The following is a 22743-nucleotide window of genomic DNA, read 5'->3' on the forward strand; positions in this document are numbered from 1 at the left end:
TCCAAGGCATAAAAGGCTAGCTCTGGCCACGTGGACAGTTTAGAGACCCAGTAGTTGAATGGGGACGAACCATCAGTCAGTACGTGGAGGGGTGTGCACACGTACTGTTCCACCATGTTAGTGAAATGTTGCCTCCTGCTAACACGTTGCGTATCAGGTGGTGGTGCAGTTAGCTGTGGCGTGTTGACAAAACTTTTCCACATCTCTGCCATGCTAACCCTGCCCTCAGAGGAGCTGGCCGTGACACAGCTGCCTTGGCGACCTCTTGCTCCTCCTCTGCCTTGGCCTTGGGCTTCCACTTGTTCCCCTGTGACATTTGGGAATTCTCTCAGTAGCGCGTCTACCAACGTGCGCTTGTACTCGCGCATCTTCCTATCACGCTCCAGTGCAGGAAGTAAGCTGGGCACATTGTCTTTGTAGCGTGGATCCAGCAGGGTGGCAACCCAGTAGTCCGCACACGTTAAAATGTGGGCAACTGTGCTGTCGTTGCGCAAGCACTGCAGCATGTAGTCGCTCATGTGTGCCAGGCTGCCCAGGGGTAAGGACAAGCTGTCCTCTGTGGGAGGCGTATCATCATCGTCCTGCCTTTCCCCCCAGCCACGCACCAGTGATGGACCCGAGCTGCGTTGGGTGCCACCCCGCTGTGACCATGCTTCATCCTCATCCTCCTCCACCTCCTCCTCATCCTCGTCCTCCTCGTCCTCCAGTAGTGGGCCCTGGCTGGCCACATTTGTACCTGGCCTCTGCTGTTGCCAAAAACCTCCCTCTGAGTCACTTCGAAGAGACTGGCCTGAAAGTGCTAAAAATGACCCCTCTTCCTCCTCCTCCTCCTCCTGGGCCACCTCCTCTTCCATCATCGCCCTAAGTGTTTTCTCAAGGAGACATAGAAGTGGTATTGTAACGCTGATAACGGCGTCATCGCCACTGGCCATGTTGGTGGAGTACTCGAAACAGCTCAACAGGGCACACAGGTCTCGCATGGAGGCCCAGTCATTGGTGGTGAAGTAATGCTGTTCTGTAGTGCGACTGACCCGTGCGTGCTGCAGCTGAAACTCCACTATGGCCTGCTGCTGCTCGCACAGTCTGTCCAGCATGTGCAAGGTGGAGTTCCACCTGGTGGGCACGTCGCATATGAGGCGGTGAGCGGGAAGCCGAAGTTACGCTGTAGCGCAGACAGGCGAGCAGCAGCAGGATGTGAACGCCGGAAGCGCGAACAGACGTCCCGCACTTTATGCAGCAGCTCTGACATTTCGGGGTAGTTGTGAATGAACTTCTGCACCACCAAATTCAGCACATGCGCCAAGCAAGGGATGTGCGTCAAACTGGCTAGTCCCAGAGCTGCAACGAGATTTCGCCCATTATCACACACCACCAGGCCGGGCTTGAGGCTCACCGGCAGCAACCACTCGTAGGTCTGTTGTTCTATACCCTGCCACAACTCCTGTGCGGTGTGGGGCCTGTCCCCCAAACATATGAGTTTCAGAATGGCCTGCTGACGTTTACCCCGGGCTGTGCTGAAGTTGGTGGTGAAGGTGTGTGGCTGACTAGATGAGCAGGTGGAAGAAGAGGAGGAGGAAGTCGAGTAGGAGGAGGTGGCAACAGGAGGCAAAGAATGTTGCCCTGCGATCCTTGGCGGCGGAAGGACGTGCGCCAAACAGCTCTCCGCCTGGGGCCCAGCTGCCACTACATTTACCCAGTGTTCAGTTAGGGAGATATAGCGTCCCTGGCCGTGCTTACTGGTCCACGTATCTGTGGTTAGGTGGACCTTGCCACAGATGGCGTTGCGCAGTGCACACTTGATTTTATCGGATACTTGGTTGTGCAGGGAAGGCACGGCTCTCTTGGAGAAGTAGTGCCGGCTGGGAACAACATACTGTGGGACAGCAAGCGACATGAGCTGTTTGAAGCTGTCTGTGTCCACCAGCCTAAATGACAGCATTTCATAGACCAGTAGTTTAGAAATGCTGGCATTCAGGGCCAGGGATCGAGGGTGGCTAGGTGGGAATTTACGCTTTCTCTCAAATGTTTGTGAGATGGAGAGCTGAACGCTGCCGTGTGACATGGTTGAGATGCTTGGTGACAGAGGTGGTGGTGGTGTTGGTGGTACATCCCCTGTTTGCTGGGCGGCAGGTGCCAACGTTCCTCCAGAGGCGGAGGAAGAGGCCGAGGCGGCAGCAGCAGAAGAGGCCGAGGCGGCAGCAGCAGAAGAGGTAGCAGGGGGAGCCTGAGTGACTTCCTTGATTTTAAGGTGTTTACTCCACTGCAGTTCATGCTTTGCATACAGGTGCCTGGTCATGCAGGTTGTGCTCAGGTTCAGAACGTTAATGCCTCGCTTCAGGCTCTGATGGCACAGCATGCAAACCACTCGGGTCTTGTCATCAGCACATTGTTTGAAGAAGTGCCATGCCAGGGAACTCCTTGAAGCTGCCTTTGGGGTGCTCGGTCCCAGATGGCGGCGGTCAGTAACAGGCGGAGTCTCTTGGCGGCGGGTGTTCTGCTTTTGCCCACTGCTCCCTCTTTTGCTACGCTGTTGGCTCGGTCTCACCACTGCCTCTTCCTCCGAACTGTGAAAGTCAGTGGCACGACCTTCATTCCATGTGTGGTCTAGGACCTCATCGTCCCCTGCATCGTCTTCCACCCAGTCTTGATCCCTGACCTCCTGTTCAGTCTGCACACTGCAGAAAGAGGCAGCAGTTGGCACCTGTGTTTCGTCATCATCAGAGACATGTTGAGGTGGTATTCCCATGTCCTCATCATCAGGAAACATAAGTGGTTGTGCGTCAGTGCATTCTATGTCTTTCACCGCTGGTGAAGGGCTAGGTGGATGCCCTTGGGAAACCCTGCCAGCGGAGTCTTCAAACAGCATAAGAGACTGCTGCATAACTTGAGGCTCATACAGTTTCCCTGGTATGCATGGGGGTGATGTGACAGACTGATGGGGTTGGTTTTCAGGCGCCATCTGTGCACTTTCCGCAGAAGACTGGGTGGGAGATAATGTGAACGTGCTGGATCCACTGTCGGCCACCCAATTGACTAATGCCTGTACCTGCTCAGGCCTTACCATCCTTATAACGGCATTGGGCCCCACCATATATCGCTGTAAATTCTGGCGGCTACTGGGACCTGAGGTAGTTGGTACACTAGGATGTGTGGATGTGGCAGAATGGCCACGTCCTCTCCCAGCACCAGAGGGTCCACTAACACCACCACGACCATGTCCACGTCCGCGTCCCTTACTAGATGTTTTCCTCATTGTTATCGTTCACCACAACAACAAAAATATTATTTGGCCCAATGTATTGTATTCAAATTCAGCTGAATATAAATTTGAGGCCTAGTAATTAGGCGCTGGGTGACCGGTATAGATTTACTGACAGAATTAGACTTGGAAATGCACAGTAGCGTGTGTGTGAAGTTATTCTGAATGACCCTATGTGCACCTTGAATATTATATACCCTTTTAGGGATAGATTTCAAATAGCTCTGATACAGCAGAAACCACTAAATTAGGAAATTGCTAAATTGGGAATTGTTTTTCAACCCAGAACAAAAAATGTGCTTTGACGGACACTAAATAACTTGCCCAGCCAGAACAGTACAGCGGTAACGACAGATTTAGCGGGATATAAATTTGAGGCCTAGTATTTAGGCGCTGGGTGACCGGTATGGATTTACTGACAGAATTAGACTGGGATATGGCCAAAAAATAACCACACTATTGCTGGTTAAATGCACTTGGTGTGACAGCTTGACCAACCACACTACTGAGGGTTAAATGCACTTGGTGACAGGCGCAGCTTGCCCCCGATGTAGTATATGGCCAAAAAATGAACAGACTATTGCTGGTTAAATGCACTTGGTGTGACAGCTTGACCAACCACACTACTGAGGGTTAAATGCACTTGGTGACAGGCGCAGCTTGCCCCTGATGTAGTATATGGCCAAAAAATGAACAGACTATTGCTGGTTAAATGCACTTGGTGTGACAGCTTGACCAACCACACTACTGAGGGTTAAATGCACTTGGTGACAGGCGCAGCTTGCCCCTGATGTAGTATATGGCCAAAAAATGAACAGACTATTGCTGGTTAAATGCACTTGGTGTGACAGCTTCACCCTGATGTAGGCTTTAGCCAAAAAACAACCACACCATTGAGGGTTAAATGCACTTGGTGACAGGCGCAGCTTGCCCCTGATGTAGTATATGGACAAAAAATAAACAGACTATTGCTGGTTAAATGCACTTGGTGTGACAGCTTCACCCTGATGTAGGCTTTAGCCAAAAAACAACCACACCATTGAGGGTTAAATGCACTTGGTCGCAGCTTGTGCTGGCGCACCACAAGACACAAAATGGCCGCCGATCACCACAGAAAAAAGTGACTGACAAACGGTCTGGGCAGCCTAAAAACAGTGAGCAATTGAGTATCAGCAGCTCAATGACCCACAGGTGCAGATCGATCAATTAATCAAGTCCTTTGGAGGAGTTAATCTGCCTAATCTCGCCCTACTGTCGCAGCCGCAACCTCTCCCTATACTGATCAGAGCAGAGTGACGTGCGGCGCTACGTGACTCCAGCTTAAATAGAGGCTGGGTCACATGGTGCTCTGGCCAATCACAGCCATGCCAATAGTAGGCATGGCTGTGACGGCCTCTTGGGGCAAGTAGTATGACGCTTGTTGATTGGCTGCTTTGCAGCCTTTCAAAAAGCGCCAAGAAAGCGTCAAAAAGCGCCAAGAAAGCGACGAACACCGAACCCGGACTTTTACGAAAATGTCCGGGTTCGGGTCCGTGTCACGGACACCCCAAAATTCGGTACGAACCCGAACTATACAGTTCGAGTTCGCTCATCCCTACTCGCTGACACTGTTTTACTTGGTGTGGCTGTAAAGCCAATACAGGCCGGTTCTTATTGGGAGCAGCCAAAGAGAAGGGTGGGTGGGTGGCTGTTCCCCACGTCCAGGCCAGGTTTTGGGCTAGGGTTTAAAAACCCAGCCAGCAGCTTAGCTGGGTATGGTATAATCCTCCAAGTGAGAGTGGAGCTTTGAAAGCTCTGTGTTTTTGGGAGCTGCATGAGAGCCGCCTGCTGGGAGTCAGGTGCTGATTTATGTTATTTTGGGGAGCTCTTGCTGTGTGAACTAACACCAGGACTCTGTAGTAAAGCATTGTTTTTTATTTTCTGTGTATGTATTGTAGGAAGGAACAAGGGGTCGTCATTGATGGGCGGTATGTGTCACCGAGGTTCCTGGCCTTGGTGAGGTAAAAGTGTTTTTTTTCTCTAAAGTGTCATTATTGGTGGTTGCCTCTATACTGCGTCATAACCTGCCTACCAGAGCGAATCCCCACAATATATACATTTGTGTTCAAAATAATAGCAGTCAGACATCACTAACCTAGACAATCACTGTTTTTGGTAGAAATTATATTTCTACATGGATAATAATTTACTAGCAGCTGTAGTAGAGTAATAGAAATCCAACAGACTCAACAGTCATGACATGCATGCTGCTGATTCTGTGTAATTGAATCACTAATTGAAAGGGGCATGTTCAAAATAATAGCAGTGTGGAGTTCAATGAGTGAGGTCCTTTATTCTTTGAAAAACAGTTGGCAATTATTGCCCTTATTTAAGGAAGGAAGGCAGCACATGTTGTACAAGCTGGTTACAGTGCATTTCTCTCTGAAATTCTGAGGAAAATGGGTTGTTCCAGACATTGTTCAGAAGAACAGTGTACCTTGATTAAAAAGTTGATTGGAGAGGGGAAAACATATGATGAAGTGCAGAAAATGATAGGCTGCTTAGCTAAAATGGCCGCAAATGCTTTAAAATGGAAATCGAAACCTGAAAGACGTGGAAGAAAGCAAAAAATCTACCATTCGAATGGATAGAAGAATAGCCAAAATGGCAAGAACAATCAGCTCCAGGAAGATCAAAGAAGGTCTAAAGTTAACTGTGAGTACTGTTACCATTAGAAGACGCCTATGTGAAGCCAAGCTATGTGCAAGAAGCCCCCGCAAAGTCCCACTGTTGAAATTTGCCAAAGAGCACATTGACTGGCCTAAAGAGACATATTGTGGACTGATGAAAGTAAGATTGTTCTTTTTGGGTCTAGTTCCTGGAGACAGTTTGTCAGATGACCCCCAAACACTGAATTCAAGCCACAGTACACTGTGAAGACAGTGAAGCATGATGGCACAAGCATCATGATATGGGGATGTTTCTCATACTATGGTGTTGGGCCTATTTATTGCTTACCAGAGAGATCAGTTTGGATCAGTTTGAATACATCAGAATACTTGAAGAGGTCATCCTGCATTAAGCTGGAGAGGAAATGCCCATGAAATGGGTGTTCCAACAAGACAACGACCCTGAAAAAAACACTAGTAACCGTGCAACATCTTGGTTCCAGACCAACAAGATTGACGTTATGGAGTGGTCAGCCCAATCCCCGGATCTTAATCCAATAGAAAACTTGTGGGGTGACATTAAAAATGCAGTTTCTGAGGCAAAACCAAGAAATAGAGAAGAACTGTGGAATGTAGTCTAATCATCCTGGGCTGGAATATCTGTTCACAGGTGCTAGAAGTTGGTTGACTCCATGCAACACCGATGTACAGCAGTTCTCAGAAACAGTGGTTATACAACTAAATATTAGTTAAGTGATTCAAAGGAAAGCAAAGTCTTCAAACATTTTTCAGTTTATATAGTGAATGTTTGAGTTTGTAAAGAAAAATACAAACACTGCTATTTTTTTGCACAGTCTAATATTCACTTTTTTTCTATTTTTTTAGAGGAACAACACAAATTTGATATATTTTTCTTAATGTTTTGATTTGGAATAGAATGTGTAGTGTTCCCAATGCATTTGTGTGTATGGAAATAAAAGCTATTTGAAGGATTTTGAGCTTTATTCACTTTTTTAAACACACTGCTATTATTTTGAACACAACTGTATATATATATATATATATATATATATATTATTATTTTTTGTAATTACACATTCATTTTGTGCCATAAATTTTTTACAATTACAAAAATATATATATATATTGTGAGAAGGCACAAGGTGCCATAATAGATGATAGATACGTGTCACCGAGGTGCCTGGCCTCAGTGAAATGAACCAGTAATGTTTCGTCAGTAACCCTAGGTTACTGACAGTTGCTAGAGGTAGTTTAGCTGCTAGCTGCAGCTGATCCGGGCCGGGTTTCATTGGAGTAGTCAAAGAGCAGGGTGGGATGACTACTCCCACGTATCCAGACCAGTTGTTGGCTGGCCTATTTAAGCCAGGAATCCCAGGAGAGCTGGGGGTGTGGTTCCTAGTCTGGAAGTGTAACAGACTGGGAGTAAAGCTGTGTGGTGTGTTGCTGTGGATAAGCCTGCCATGGCCTAATCTTTTTTCCCCCTCCCCAGCGGGTGATGGAACTCTGGAGCTACAGAGGACTGTGAGTTAGACTATTTCATATAGACTGTGTTTCTTTGTGTTTACCCGCTGAAGTAAGCGAGCATTTATTTAAAGCCGTGTTTGAACAAAATAAAAGACTATTGTTTAAATGACACCTGAAGTCACTGTTTGAGCTGATCCCCACAAGTGGTGTCGGATGCGGGCATAAACCCGCGGTCGAATTACATGTCCTGGGTCAAAGCTGCAACACAGAGCCAACCCACACCAGCTGCCATGGAGGAAGTGATTAAGCACCTGGTGCAGGCAAACTTGCAGCAACAGAAAGCACATACGGATGCCATGCAAGCCCAGCAAGAGACCAACAAGCTGCTCCTCCAGCAGATGGCCATTCTGACCGACGCCGTTCGCACCCGGGAGAGTTCAACTCCTCCCACTCCGAGATGGTCACCGTGTCAGGAGGACTGTGAGGGAAGCTTTACAAAAGATGACCCTGGAGGATGACGTTGAGGCTTTCCTCACGGTGTTCGAGCGGGTGGCTGACCGGGAAAAGCTACCACCGGATCAGTGGGCTGAAGTCCTGGCCCCGTATTTAACTGGGAAGCCCCAAAAGGCCTATTATGATCTTGTCCTGCAGGACGCAAAAGAGTACCCCAAATTAAAAGCCGAGATCCTGGCACGGCTAGGTGTTACTTTGGCGGTGCGAGCCCAAAGGGTACAGTACTGAACCTATTGCCTGGACAAACCTCCGAGGTCCCAGCTATTTGACTTGCTACATCTGGTTCAAAAGTGGTTGCAGCCAGAGGTTTGCTCCCCTGCTGAAATGGTGGAGCGTGTAGTCATGGACCGGTACATGCACTCCCTTCCTCACCCCATTCAGTGCTGGGTTACACAGGGTGACCCCCAGACAGCAGATGACCTGGTTGGACTAGTGGAGAGATTCCATGCCATGGAGAAGTCCCTGGGCGGTCCAGGGAACCTGAAATCAACATATTGGGGGGCCCAAAAGGATTCAGATAGTCAGAGACTAGGGGCCAAGCCTACTCGAGAGGGTCGTGTCAAGGCCAGGGGGATGCCTGAACCCATACCCAAAGGAATCTCTCGGGAAATCATTTGCTGGAGATGTCGGGCCCCAGGTCACATGGTAGCCCAGTGTCCCCTCACCACGGAGCCCATGCAACCCTGTGGGTGGGAGTCCAGAGGCGACCCAGGAGTTTCCTCTGACTTTCCTGCTAGGAGACAATGAGGAAGAGGATACCCCAGAGAAAAATGTCCCCGACTTGGAGGTATCCCGGGGAAAGTTTGGTACGGCCCAACTTCGAGATTTGACCTTAAAAGGGGCACTAGAGAATGTGGAGGTTCTTAATGGGGTTCCGCAAGAGCCCGGGTCAACCAACGGTTTCTACACTTTGCCCTGAATCAGGATCTATTATACCGGGTGACCAAGATACGGGACGAAGTGATAGAGCAGCTACTAGTCCCGGGACCATATCGATGTATGGTTATGGACATGGCCCATTCCCATGTGGTCACCTGAGTGCAGACAAAACACTTGAGGGGGTCCTACAACGATATTATTGGCCGGGGTGTTACAGAGAGATTAGGGAATTCTGTCGATCATGTCCAGTTTGTCAGGTCACTTCCCCAGTAGCACACTTCCGTAGCCCTCTCGTTCCCTTACCAATCATTGAGGTCCCCTTTGAAAGGATAGCAATGGACTTGGTAGGCCCATTGGTGAAGTCCGCTAGGGGGCATCAGTACATCCTCGTAATCGCTGATTACGCTACCCGGTACCCCGAGGCTGTTCCCCTACGGAACCCCACGTCCAAAAATATTGCCCGGGAGCTGTTCCATGTCTTCTCCCGAACGGGTATTCCCAAAGAGATTCTTACAGATCAGGGGACCCCGTTTATGTCAAAAGTGATGAGGGAACTGTGCAAAGTTTTAAGAGTCACTCAGCTGCGAACCTCTGTATACCATCCTCAGACGGATGGCCTTGTGAAGCGTTTTAATAAGACCCTAAAGGCCATGCTGAGGAAGGTGGTAGAGAAGGATGGGCGGGACTGGGATTGTCTGTTACCATACCTACTGTTCTCTATTAGAGAAGTGCCCCAGTCCTCCACAGGTTTTTCACCTTTTGAATTACTATATGGCAGACACCCCAGAGGTCTCTTGGATGTGGCAAAGGAAACGTGGGAAAGTGAGGCCACTCCCTATAAAAGTGTAGTAGAGCATGTAGCACAGATGCAAGAGAGGATGGCAAGGGTGATGCCCATTGTAAAGGAACATATGCTTCAGGCTCAGGAGGCACAGGCCCGGGTATATAATAGGTCCGCTTGTCTAAGACAGTTTAATCCGGGAGATAGGGTGTTAGTTTTAGTCCCTACTGTCGAAAGCAAATTCCTAGCCAAATGGCAGGGTTCCTACGAGATAGTGAAAAAAGTGGGAGAGGTCAATTATAGGGTACACCAGGCAGGGAAGAGAAAGCCCTACCAGATATACCATGTCAATCTGATCAAACTCTGGAAGGAGAGAGACCCACCTAAAGCTTTGTGCCTGGTGGCTCAACAGGGGTCCACCATTGAAGCTGTTAAAATTTCAGAGACCCTATCCCCCTCCCAAAAACAACAGTTTACGGAACTGCTGCAGAGGAATATGGATCTCTTCACAGAAACCCCTGGCCGTACCAATGTGATAGTACATGAGATCCTCACAGATCCCCAAGTGAGGGTGAACTTAAAACCCTATAGGATCCCTGAAGCCCGCCGGGATGTGATTTCCAAAGAGGTTAGGAGGATGATGGAGCTAGGGGTGATTGAAAGGTCTAAAAGTGGCTGGTCCAGCCCCATAGTGTTAGTGCCAAAACCGAACGGGGAGTGGAGATTCTGCAATGACTACCGCAAGCTTAATGAAGTGTCCACAGTTGATACTTACCCTATGCCCAGGGTAGATGAGCTGGTCGAACGGCTAGGCCCCACAAGGTATATTAGCACCTTAGATCTCACTAAAGGATACTGGCAGATCCCACTGTCGCAAGAGGCTAAGGAGAAGACTGCGTTTTCTACACCTGAGGGGTCTTTTCAGTATGTAAGAATGCCGTTTGGCTTGCAGGGGGCCCCTGCCACCTTCCAAAGGGCTATGGACCAGGTACTACGGCCCCATAAGGAGTATGCCGCGGCGTACTTAGATGACATTGTCATTTTTAGTCGCGATTGGGAAAGCCATCTCAGAAAAGTTCAGGCCGTCCTTGATGCTCTAAGGAAGGCGGGGTTTACGATAAACCCAGCCAAATGTGCCCTAGGCATGGAGGAAACCAGATACCTGGGCTACGTAGTGGGGAGAGGGAAGATTAAACCCCAGCTTAACAAGGTAGAAGCCATTCAGAATTGGCCCCGTCCACTAACTAAGAAGCAGATCAAGGCATTTCTGGGTATTGTGGGCTACTATAGGCGGTTTGTCCCCAGGTTCGCAGAAATAGCGGTTCCCCTGACTGACCTGACAAAGGGCACAAAGTCTGCTATGGTGAAGTGGTCCCCATAAGCGGAAAGGGCCTTTCAAGAGCTTAAACAGGCCCTGTGTAAGCAACCAGTGTTGATAGCCCCTGATTTCTCCAGTGAGTTTGTGGTCCAGACCGATGCCTCCGATGTGGGTCTGGGTGCAGTCATGTCTCAGGTAGTGAATGGAGAAGAGCACTCAGTGATGTACCTGAGTAGAAAACTGTCCCCAGCAGAAAGGAATTATGCCATCGTTGAGAAGGAGTGTCTGGCCGTAAAATGGGCACTAGACTCCCTGAGGTACTATTTACTAGGAAGGAGGTTTAGGTTAGTATCAGACCATGCTCCCCTAAGGTGGATGCGAGAGAAGAGGGGGAGTAATGCCCGAGTTACCTGCTGGTTCCTTGCACTTCAAGATTTCTCCTTCTCAGTAGAACACAGGCCAGGCAAGATGCAAGGGAATGCGGATGCCCTGTCAAGGGTACACAGTCTGGGGGCTAAAGATGTCCAAGCCCCCGGCTTTGGACAGAGGGGGGGATATGTGAGAAGGCACAGGGTGCCATAATAGATGATAGATACGTGTCACCGAGGTGCCTGGCCTCAGTGAAATGAACCAGTAATGTTTCGTCAGTAACCCTAGGTTACTGACAGTTGCTAGAGGTAGTTTAGCTGCTAGCTGCAGCTGATCCGGGCCGGGTTTCATTGGAGTAGTCAAAGAGCAGGGTGGGATGACTACTCCCACGTATCCAGGCCAGGTGTTGGCTGGCCTATTTAAGCCAGGAATCCCAGGAGAGCTGGGGGTGTGGTTCCTAGTCTGGAAGTGTAACAGACTGGGAGTAAAGCTGTGTGGTGTGTTGCTGTGGATAAGCCTGCCGTGGCCTAATCTTTTTTCCCCCTCTCCAGCGGGTGATGGAACTCTGGAGCTACAGAGGACTGTGAGTTAGACCATTTCATATAGACTGTGTTTCTTTGTGTTTACCCGCTGAAGTAAGCGAGCATTTATTTAAAGCCGTGTTTGAACAAAATAAAAGACTATTGTTTAAATGACACCTGAAGTCACTGTTTGAGCTGATCCCCACAATATATAAATGTAATCTTTATTTCTGAAATGTTTCCAGGATTCAAACTATTGTACATTAGAGGCACGGATGTTAACCACTACACTATACAGCTACATGTTAACCTGCACAGAAATATAAAATAAGTCTTCTGCAGAAACTTTTCAGAGATTAGATTTAAATACACTAAAGTGTCCCCAAACACTGACTCCATATATGGATATAGCTATATATGGAGTCAAAGCAGGGACTCCTAAGCCGAACTAGAGTTCCGACACCCTCCCCTCTTCAGAGCAGGGGGTGCCTGGGGTTCTCCCATTGACTACCATTGTGCTCGGTAAAACACCCGAGCATCGCAAAGTGTTCTACTCGAGCACACAAGCACTTTGGTGCTCGCTCAACTCTAATAGGCCGCTTTCACACGGGCGAGTATTCCGCGCGGGTTCAATGCATGACGTGAACGCATTGCACCTGCACTGAATCATGACCCATTAATTTCAATGGGGCTGTGTACATAAGCGTTGTTTTTCATGCAGCACTTGTGCGTTGGGTGAAAATCGCAGCAAGTACTATATTCTGCGTTTTTCACTCAACGCAGGCCCCATAGAAAGGAATGGGGCTGCGTGAAAATCACATAGTATCCACAAGCAAATGCGGATGTGGTGCGATTTTCATGCATGGTTGCTAGGAGATGATGTTAGTAAATAGGGATGAGCAACCCCGGACCCCATTAAAGTCAATTCACTGCATTATTTTCCCTTCTAACATGGTTAGAAGGGAAAATAATAGCATTCTTAATACAGAATGCTAACTAAAATGTTCATTGAGAGGTTAAAAAAATATATATTATAAACTCACCTCATCCACTTGATCGCGCAGCAGGTATCGTCTTCTTTTTTCTTCCTCCAGGACCTTCAAAAGGACCTTCGATGACGTCATGGTGATGTCAGCGCAGGTCCTGCTGAATGAACATAGAAGGTCCTTCTTTTTTAACCCCTCAACGGACATTTTACTTAGCATTCTGTATTAGGAATGCTATCATTTTCCCTTATAACCATGTTAGAAGGGAAAATAATAAAATCAACAGAACACCTAACCCAAACTGGAACTTCTGTGAAGAAGTCCGGGTTCTGGTCTGGGTACCACATTCAGTTTTTTATCAAAACGCATTGCACTTGTGTGGAAAAAACGAAACAACAGAACTCAATTGCAGACAAAAATGACTGAAATTGCAGGCCTACTCGCGCCCGCAATGCATCCAGACAAAATACGTGACGCCCGTGTGAAAGAGGCCATAGTTAGATAACATATACAAACCCTCGCATTGTACTAAGAAGGCCACATTCCTGAGTGATTATCTCAGAGACATACATGCTGCCCACTGGACATCCTTAGAAGTAGGGGCTGAAGGTATAGACAAATAGATGCGATTCACTGACAACATCATCCAGTTAGGATGTTTTAGGTCACTATGTTTCTCTTGTATCACAATGGGGTGTTGGCCATGTGCTATGACATGGCGCCAGGAGTCCCCCCTCTCCAGTGTGTTACATATAGTTACATAGTTACTTAGCTAATACGGTTGAAAAAAGACAAACGTCCATCAAGTTCAACCAAGGAATAGGTGGGGATGCGAATCCCATAAGGAAGTGTGTTGCAGGCCAGTAATTATTTACTTTTACTACTCTGTATGTGATTTGTCTGTTTTATATATTTTTTATCACATTTAGTAAATATCTTTATTCACTTAGCCTGTGTTAGCTTATTTATTCTCAAATCTATTGAATTCACATTGAAATAGTTGGCTTGCATTTTATTTTTTCATTGTACATTTTAAGGTGTGGGAGCAATTACATGTCCATGTCAAGATGTTAACCCTGCAGGCCTACTTACATATACCAGCTGGGTAACCGTGAAACGTTGGAACAGCAGTAATGGGGTATTGGTAACGTAAGTATTACTTATTTTATTATTTTCCAGCATTGTGGTTTTTTTTTAACATTTATGTGTTTAGACAACCCCTTTCAACTTCTAGTCAGTGTCCAGTTGAAGTTAATTGCTCACTCGGTAACATAATCACTATATGTTAAATATGTACAAACCCCTTCAAGACCATGGTTTTGGTAGGACCTGGAAGGAGAGGGTCAAGAATGATGTTATTTTTTCTCTAATGGCATCTTTGTAAGGCAGAGTATAATTCTAGTGTGGTGCGTGCTTTTATCATTCAGCATGCTGCACACTCATTGTGGAATATAGTGCAGCTGCTGAATACTGTCCACATAATGCTAGTGGCAGGTAGCTGCAAACATCAGGAAATCAGTTCTATGGAGCATAACTTAAAAGTGAAGCCCTGTTATGTTATACAAATGATAATATCGCTACTTATGCCTAATATGACATGTGTGTCAACAGCCTTTTTTTTCAATGCATTTAAATTATACCATACATTAAACCTTACCCATCCTATTCATAGAATTATAGAATGGGTAAGGGGTTTATAATATTTGTGTGGTTTAGGGCAGGGAAAGCATGAATATAATTTCATTACATGGAATCAAATTAGATCCAGAGTTCTGTGTTCTCTTTTGAAGGGGTAAGTACTTTCATGTGAGTTGTTCAGTTGCTGGACCACAGATCAGTCACTGAGGATTAAAAGGTCAAGGGGGCCCCACTCTAAGGAGGTGTCTGTGCATATGAAGTAACGATTTATGAGAATCTGTAGGAGATATGGAAACAGTAATCAGTTCCTCCCATAGTTTTCTATGGCATCTATTGATTTGTTATTAATGTCTGTAGTGAAGGTCCACTTGGTAAAGAACATTTATATAAAGCATAATTGTGTGCCCACTGAGACCAACAGGTGTCCATATAATCCTCAGGAGCAACAGCTTCTCACTGCAGTGCCCCTTTGCTTTAGCTAATAGAAAGGATATGAAAGATGTTGGTACAATTTCGCAAAATGTGTTTTTCGTAAGCTTATCTTGATCTACATTTATTATTAGGGTCAGGGGCAGACACACCATATGTGCAATGCACAGGGGCCCAGAAGGTAAGGGGGGCCCTCTCTACTTTAAAAGCAATAAGCCACATCCACTGTCTATGACATTGGACTGGGTTAATGAATTACATTACTCATCGGAGACACATAAGGGGATGTTCTATAAGAAGGAGGAAGCTCTATGATAAGAGTGCTTATTGGAGTGTACAGAGTAAATTGGTTTTCCCACAGAAAAGACACTTATGGCACATAGATAGGATATAGCATAAATGTGGGGGCACTTCCTCTGAAAGGATGTGGCTGCACATGTGGTTACACTCCATAGAAGTGTATGGGAGATACGGAAACAGCTGAGTGAGTGTGCTGGACTGTTTCTCGATCATTCATGGACTCCTACGGCGAGAGAATGCACACCGTTACCACCTTTTCTGATATGCTACAAATGTCTCTAGTGGAAAAACCCTTTAAAGAGCTGTCAAGATAAAGGAAACACAAGTTTCACAAGTGTACATGAAAAAAAAAGATGGAGAAATGTTCAGGTGTTTGTATGTTGGGGGCATGTGCTTGCCAGGGGATGCCAACAGGCCACTCTGCCTTGGCCAGGAAATTTCGATACAAATGTATAGCAGCAAAATTAATCTTTGTCCTAGAGGAGGGAAAAACTAGCTACTACTGTGGATGTGGACTCCTACTGTTTTGCCAATTTGATGACCAATTCAGTATATTGGAGGTCTGGGCAGACATCAGGAGGCAGCATGGTAGATGCACACCGCTTGCATTCTAATAGCTAGTGTACATCCATTACAAACTGCAGAAATAATAGTCAAATGGAAAGTTTCTGTTTATCTGAACATAGTGTAATTCATTAAGCGTTTTATTAAACAGTTCAGTATTTTTGTAATAATCTTCATTTGTGTCCCCTGACGTCTTTAGGATAATATACTTACTGTTGCAACATTTTAATTGCTACTTATCAAGCCCTCAGAAACAATGTTTTTTTCCTTTGTTCATAAAATTCTTAGATTTATTTCCTGTTAGTAAATGTATCCTAGCGTGCTGTACATGCTCACACTTACACTTAGCTTGAATGCCAGAAAAATTTCTCTAGAGACAGCAATGTTCAGTGACAAAGTGTAATCATAAAGTGTGCCAGACACAATGATATTCCATAACTGATGCCAAGCCAGGACACTGAGACCATAAATGCCCAGTGCTACACAGAAAGATAAACAGCAGAATGAAATATGCTACAAAATCAATAGGTATCTGCATATGCATTTATATGTGATGTCACTCTTCCACGCTGCAGTAACGGTGTACATACATCCAATCCCAAACAATTGCATTCTGGGTAGAGATCACATTGCAGCGCTTCAGCCACTCAGGAAAAGTGTGTTTTTAGCCTTACAGTGGATTCAGCATCAGGAATCTTGCACAGAGACCCTTTTCAGTATGTTATTGATAGACCTACCTTGTACAAACACTTATAAGTCCTATGCCCTAAATATCCCAGTGAGCTGACCCTGTAAATAATTATCACCACTACATCATATAGTCTCTCTCTTCTCTGGACAGCCTCTCTTCCTCTCTCACCTTCCTCTTCTCTGCCCAGCCTCTTACTCTCCCTCCTCCTCTCTTCGCTGGACAGCTTCTCTCCCTTCCCCATCTCTTCTCTGCCCAGCATCTCCCCCCCCCCCTTTCTTCTCTGCCCAGCCACTTTCTTTCCCTCCTCCTCTCTTCTCTGCCCAGCCCCCCCTTTTCTTCTACGCCCAGACTCTTTCTCTCCCTTCTCCTCTCTTCTCTGCCCAGCCACTTTCTTTCCCTCCCCTCTCTTCTCTGCCCAGCCTCTTTCTTTCCCTCCTCCTCTCTTCTCTGCCCAGCCCCCCTTCCTTCTATGCCCAGACTCTTTCTCTCCCTTCTCCTCTCTTCTCTGCACAGCCTCTTTCTCTCCCTCCTCCTCTCTTCTCTGCCCAGCCTCTCCCCCCCTTTCTTCTATGCCCAGCCTCTTTATCTCCCTCCTCTTCTCTGCCCAGCCTCTTTCCCCCTCCCCTTCTCTTGCCATCCACTTTCTTTTCCTTCCCCCTCTATTCTCTGCCTATCCACTCTCTCTCCCTCCTCCTCTTTTCTCTAGCCAGCCTCTGTCCCTCCCCCTCTCTTCCCTCCCCCCCTCTTCTTCGCCCAGCCACTTTCTCTCCCTCCCCCTCTTTTCTCCGCCCAGCCTCTGTCTGTCCCCCCTCTCTTCCCTCCCCCTCTCTTCTCCGCCCAGCGACTTTCTCTCCCTCCCCCTCTTTTCTCCGCCCAGCCTCTGTTTCTCCCTCCTCCTCTCTTCTCTGGCCAGCCACTCTCCCTCCCCCTCTTCTCTGGCCAGCCTATTTCCCTCCCCCTATCTTCTCTACCTAGCCTATTTCCCCCCCCCCTTCTTCTATGCCCAGCCTCTTTCTCTTCCTCCCCCTCTCTTCTCTGCTCAGCCTCCATACCTCCCCCTCTCTTCTCTGCCGGGCATCTTTTTTTTCCTCCCCTTCTATTCTCCACCCAGCCTCTTTCCCCCCCCCCCCTCCTCTTTCTTCTCTGGCCATCTACTTTCTTTCCCTTCCCCCTCTATTCTCTGCCTATCCACTCTCTCTCCCTCCTCCTCTTTTCTCTAGCCAGCCTCTGTCCCTCCCCCTCTCTTCTTCGCCCAGCCACTTTCTCTCCCTCCCCCTCTTTTCTCCGCCCAGCCTCTGTCTGTCCCTCCCCCTCTCTTCCCTCCCCCTCTCTTCTCTGCCCAGCCACTTTCTCTCCCTCCCCCTCTTTTCTCCGCCCAGCCTCTGTCTCTCCCTCCTCCTCTCTTTTCTGGCCAGCCACTCTTCCTACACCTCTCTTCTCTGGCCAACCTCTTTTCCTTTCCGTCTCTTCTCCACCCCCTCTCTTCTCTGCCTGGCCTCTTTCTCTCCCTCCCCTCTCTCTTATCTGCCCAGCCTCTCTCTCCCTCTCTTCTCCGCCCAGCCGCTCTTTCTCCCACTCTTCTTTGGCCAGCCTCTTTCCCACCTTTCCCCTCTCTTCTCTGCCCAGCTTCTCTCTCTCTCCGTCCCCCTCTCTTTCTTCACTAGACAGCCTATCTCCCCCTTGCTCTCATCTACCCAGCCTATCATTCATTGTCAATGGGGACAAAATTTAAATGAACAGAACGGAATGCTCCAAAATGCATTCTGTTCCGTTCTCATACCGGAGAGCAAACCGCAGCATGCTGCGGTTTGCTTTCCATCCTGAGATGCGGAGCAAGACGGATCCGTCATGACCCACAATGCAAGTCAATAGGTATGGATCCATTTTCTATGACACAATAGAAAACGTATCTGTCCCCCATTGACTTTCAATGGAGTTCATGACGGATTAGTTTTGGCCATGTTAAAGATAATACAATCGGATCCGTTCATAACGGATGTAGATGGTTGTATTATCATTAATGTAAGCGTTTTTGCTGAACTCTGCCTGATCCAGCAAAAATGCTAGTGTGAAAGTAGCCTAATACAATGCTGATTATTTTAATGAATTAGAGATCTGGCCAAAACTATGAAACCAGCACTGTATTTGACTTTAAAACCGTGAAATTGGTTTATGTCTAGGGCAGAAAGAATGTCATATCATCTCCTCTTAATAACTAGGAAGGATGTAGTACACAAGGACTGTACAGACTTTGCTGTAAATACAGAAATGCACAATACAGACATTTATTTCATTATACGGCACATATAGAACATATAAGTGCTTTACACCATAGGAAATAAATCAGACATTTGGTTTCATTACTACAGTTTGGGACACCAATGCAGAGATCCAGATAGGGCTTCAATGACCTGATATCATTGAGTGTGACCCCAAAATCAGCCGACAATACTCAGTGCTGGAAAATGAACCAGACAGAACTCATACAGGATCAATGGAAATGCAGAGTGCAACAGTCGGAGTCATATTACAAATGAAGCAGGGCTGAGCTTTTACTATATTATCTGTTTTCATATTAATGGCACTCATCATCTCAGTACAAAAACTTCAGCTCTGCCACATATCTCACAATATATTGCATTATAGGAAAGTTGCTCTAAATGTAGAGCTTTTCTTGAATGATGCCATTGTTTATTCCATGGCCTACACATTCTTCACTAAGTAAAGCCAAAGTGGTTCATTTAAGCATATGGGGGAGCAAGCAGTTCAATAAGACAATTGCTATTCCACTAAAGCTCATTGTAATATATTTGATTTCTGATAAATCTTCATGTAAACTAAATTGTGCTAAACCAGAGATTATGACTGCGACACATATACGAAGTGCAAACAGTTCATGACAAATGATTTAAAGAAGATCTAGACTTCTGCAGACCTGCTGAGATACAGCCATGCTAACCATAGACAAACTCTATCGAGCACTTGTTTGTAAGCCATTTGCATTAGAGCTTGGTTTAACAACTGGACCACAAAGACGATTGTCAATGATCAGAGAAGCCTACATATAAGGCTATAAAATGAATGACGTTGACTTGATAACGAACAGTTAGACAGACATAGAATACACATGCTTACATAAACAGATACACAACACTCCGGGCTCGTATGTGTACAATATGTCCTAAAACAGTTAGCAGAGCATGCAAGTAGCAGCATATGATGAATAAACCAGTAATAGGTGAGTACATGAGAATAGGAGATCACTAGAGATGAGCGAATTTCATATTTTGAAATTCGTTCACGCTTCGTTTGGTGGAAAAAGCAGAATTGCGTTATGGATTCCGTTACCACAGACCATAACTTAATTCTATGACTGAATGCATAACGGAATGCCTTTAGTCCTCTTCTGCATAACGGAAACGGGTCGGATCCATTATGCAGGCCATAGACCTCTATTATGACGGAATGAATAACGGAATGGATCTAAAGGTATTTCGTTATGCATTCCATCATAGAATTCAGTTATGGTCCGTGGTAACAGAATCCATAACGCAATTCTTCTTTTACCACCAATAGAAGCGTGAACAAATTTCATAACATGAAATTTGCTCCTCTCTAGAGATGAAAATTTTCTCGCAGCATGCAGAATGGAAGATGAGGGTTGACCGGACACAGGGTGAACCAATGTGAGTAAATGTGCAATATAACCCAAACCCAAGAAAGAGGTAGAAAAAGTAGATTATTAGAAAGATGTAAGCCAAGGCTAGGAAAGGGAGAACAGGTGAAAAGAAAGTGATCCTCTTTACTTTACTTTTCTGTATTCTTAGTGTTTGGAATTGTTTCAATAAGTAACACGTTTATCTTCCCACTACTACAGTATAGAAGTTATGTGTCTAAAAGGGAAACTCCAGATAAAGAGAATAGGACAACTGTTTTAGAAATAACATGTTCATGGTTTCCAATAGGCTTGGGATGATACAGACAATCATTTCTCTTTGAGACGTGGATGTCAGGGGGCTGCACTGCTGGGAACATCTGGTATCTGCAGGGAAACTGCTGCTTATGCACTCCTTTTCTCTGCAGGAAAATGTGGAATAACATGGCACCTACGGCTTTCAACAGATATATGGAATCAGACAGCCACAGTGAACAGGATTGTTTGTTTTGGAGATAATTAACTGGTAGTGCACCTTATTTGATCATAAAATATGATAAGGCACATAGGAAGTGAATGTCTAAAGGTAATGGATTTAAATACTACCACATATTTTGTTTTGATTAGTACAACTTTCAGTAACTTAAAAAATATTTAATCTGAATGTCCATTCTGAATAACATGCAGTTATTAAGTCTAATATTCTGTGCTGATTTCTTAATCACTTTTTATCTATTTCAGTGATTGAAACTCCGTTATTCTTTTATAAGGTTTCAAATTCCCTACATAGACACATATTTTAAAAATTACAAAGTGGCGGCCTGCAGTCACCCCTGGGGGTGCTTAAACACTTATAGTATTCAATGGCGTTATTATTAAGTATAATGTACAAAAATACCCTAAGCTCTTAAGCTCCGTCTAATGGATGCTTCAGGTAGCTAGTATGTTTATGTCTATATGAATGCGTTTGAAGATTTGTATAAAAAAAGCACAGCCTCTGCCTATATTATAATGTATTGTGCAGTACATTAAAGCAGAATTTGTAACCAGTAGAAAAAAAATGTATATCTTTTTTTAAATCCTGTATTTATTAGACATAATAACATTAGGATTGTAACTACAGAATGTAACTACATAGTATGCTATTGTATCCACCGGGCAGCCCTTAGACCCGCAATTAGGAGGGAAGCTGCATATATGGTAAATAGGCCCTAAATTATCAGCTGCTTGACAAGGAAGATCATGTAGTCAGAAGCCAGGAGCTTACTTTCTCCCAAATGAGAGTTCAGGAATCAGGAGTCTGATAGGTGGATAGGCTACATTTTATTAGCTTACTGTTATTGTGCTTAATAACATTAACACAGCATAGCAAGTTGCTCCCTTAAGAAACTATTTTATATTTTATTTTATTCCAATTAACTTATAAAGTTAGTTAACTGCATTAATTTTTTTACTTTTCTTATTCAATAAAAAAAATTATGAAATTTAATTCCAGCTGCAGAGCAGAAAATATATTGTTTCTGTGTATATATTTTATTAGTCCACATTTCTTTTATCCATATGCTATTTTATGTTTTTTATGTATTTATTGTTAAAGAAGTACAGTGATTAGAATTCTTAATTTTTCACAGTACAAGATCACAGGGCGGTTCACTTTAATTCCTTATTTGTTCTTTTCTGAACAGCCTCTGTTGCTTAGTTCGCTTTGAATGTCTACCTGCTTCATTGGAAGGAAGGAAGAAAGGAATGAAGCCAGAAAATAGAAATATGGAAGAATGGAGAAAACAAGAAAGGGAGGAAGTTACAGTACAAAGAGAGAGAAGAAAGGAGAAAAAAGAGCAGTACAAAGAAGAAATAATAAATAAAACCTGAAAGAATACATCGACAGCCTGTCTTTTCCCCAGTGATATACATGATAGTGGAATGTGATTGAAACCAATGATGCATGAGACACGTATAAAGGAAAGATAAAGAATATGAAAGACGAAAGTGATGAGATATTGAAAGAAGAGATAGAGACAGCATGAAGGGTTGAAAAATAAATCAAGGAATAGGGAAAGAAAAAAAAAGTGGATTAAATCCGTACCTTGGTTGCTTAACGTCAGATGTGCTGGAACTTCGGATTTTGGGGATGGGTTAAAAATCAGAACAGAGTGGTAGTGGGGAGAGGGATAGAGGAGGAAAGAAAGAAAAAAAAACGAATAAACGACAAGTTTAGAGTAACGTCACAAAAAAGAAATTAAAAATTATAAAGAATTTTTTGTTTTCAAATGCCACAATTTAAAAGTTTGGGTTCAAGGGGATGAATTTTAATTGTGTTTTTAATTTGTGACAGGCATCTCACCCCAAGTTATGGGTAGGGTGGGAAAAATGGGTAAGGGTGAGGAGTGGATATAGATAGGGATCAGCAAAAGGAGAGGGGGAGATGCCAAAAAAAACTAAAATAAAAGAGAGAGATATGGATTTTTTGGCGTTGGTTTCATTGAAAAAAGAAAAAGCATTTGGAAGAAGGGGGTAGGGAAAAATAAAATATAATATAAAATATACAAAGAGATAAAAATATAAAGTAGATAACAAAAAAGCTAATATAAAAACTTAAAATAAAAAAGAGCCAAATGCTTTTTCTTTATATATATTCATATATATACAGTAGGATGGAAACACACATAGAAAATATACAACGTAAGGCAAAGAAAGCCGAGTGTTG

The 22743-nt window shown here is 45.1% G+C and overlaps 1 protein-coding gene across 1 annotated transcript in view; it reads right to left on the minus strand.

The window, feature by feature from the left end:
- NRXN2 (neurexin 2) overlaps positions 1-22743 on the minus strand; it is an 858623-nt gene that overhangs the window by 687488 nt on the left and 148392 nt on the right. The window contains exon 3 of the mRNA XM_044270141.1: positions 22123-22152. Within this exon, the coding sequence (XP_044126076.1) occupies positions 22123-22152 (30 nt within the window). The remainder of the gene's footprint in view (positions 1-22122; positions 22153-22743) is intronic.

Source organism: Bufo gargarizans, chromosome 10, assembly GCF_014858855.1.
Source record: "Bufo gargarizans isolate SCDJY-AF-19 chromosome 10, ASM1485885v1, whole genome shotgun sequence".
NCBI classification, from domain to species: domain Eukaryota; kingdom Metazoa; phylum Chordata; class Amphibia; order Anura; family Bufonidae; genus Bufo; species Bufo gargarizans.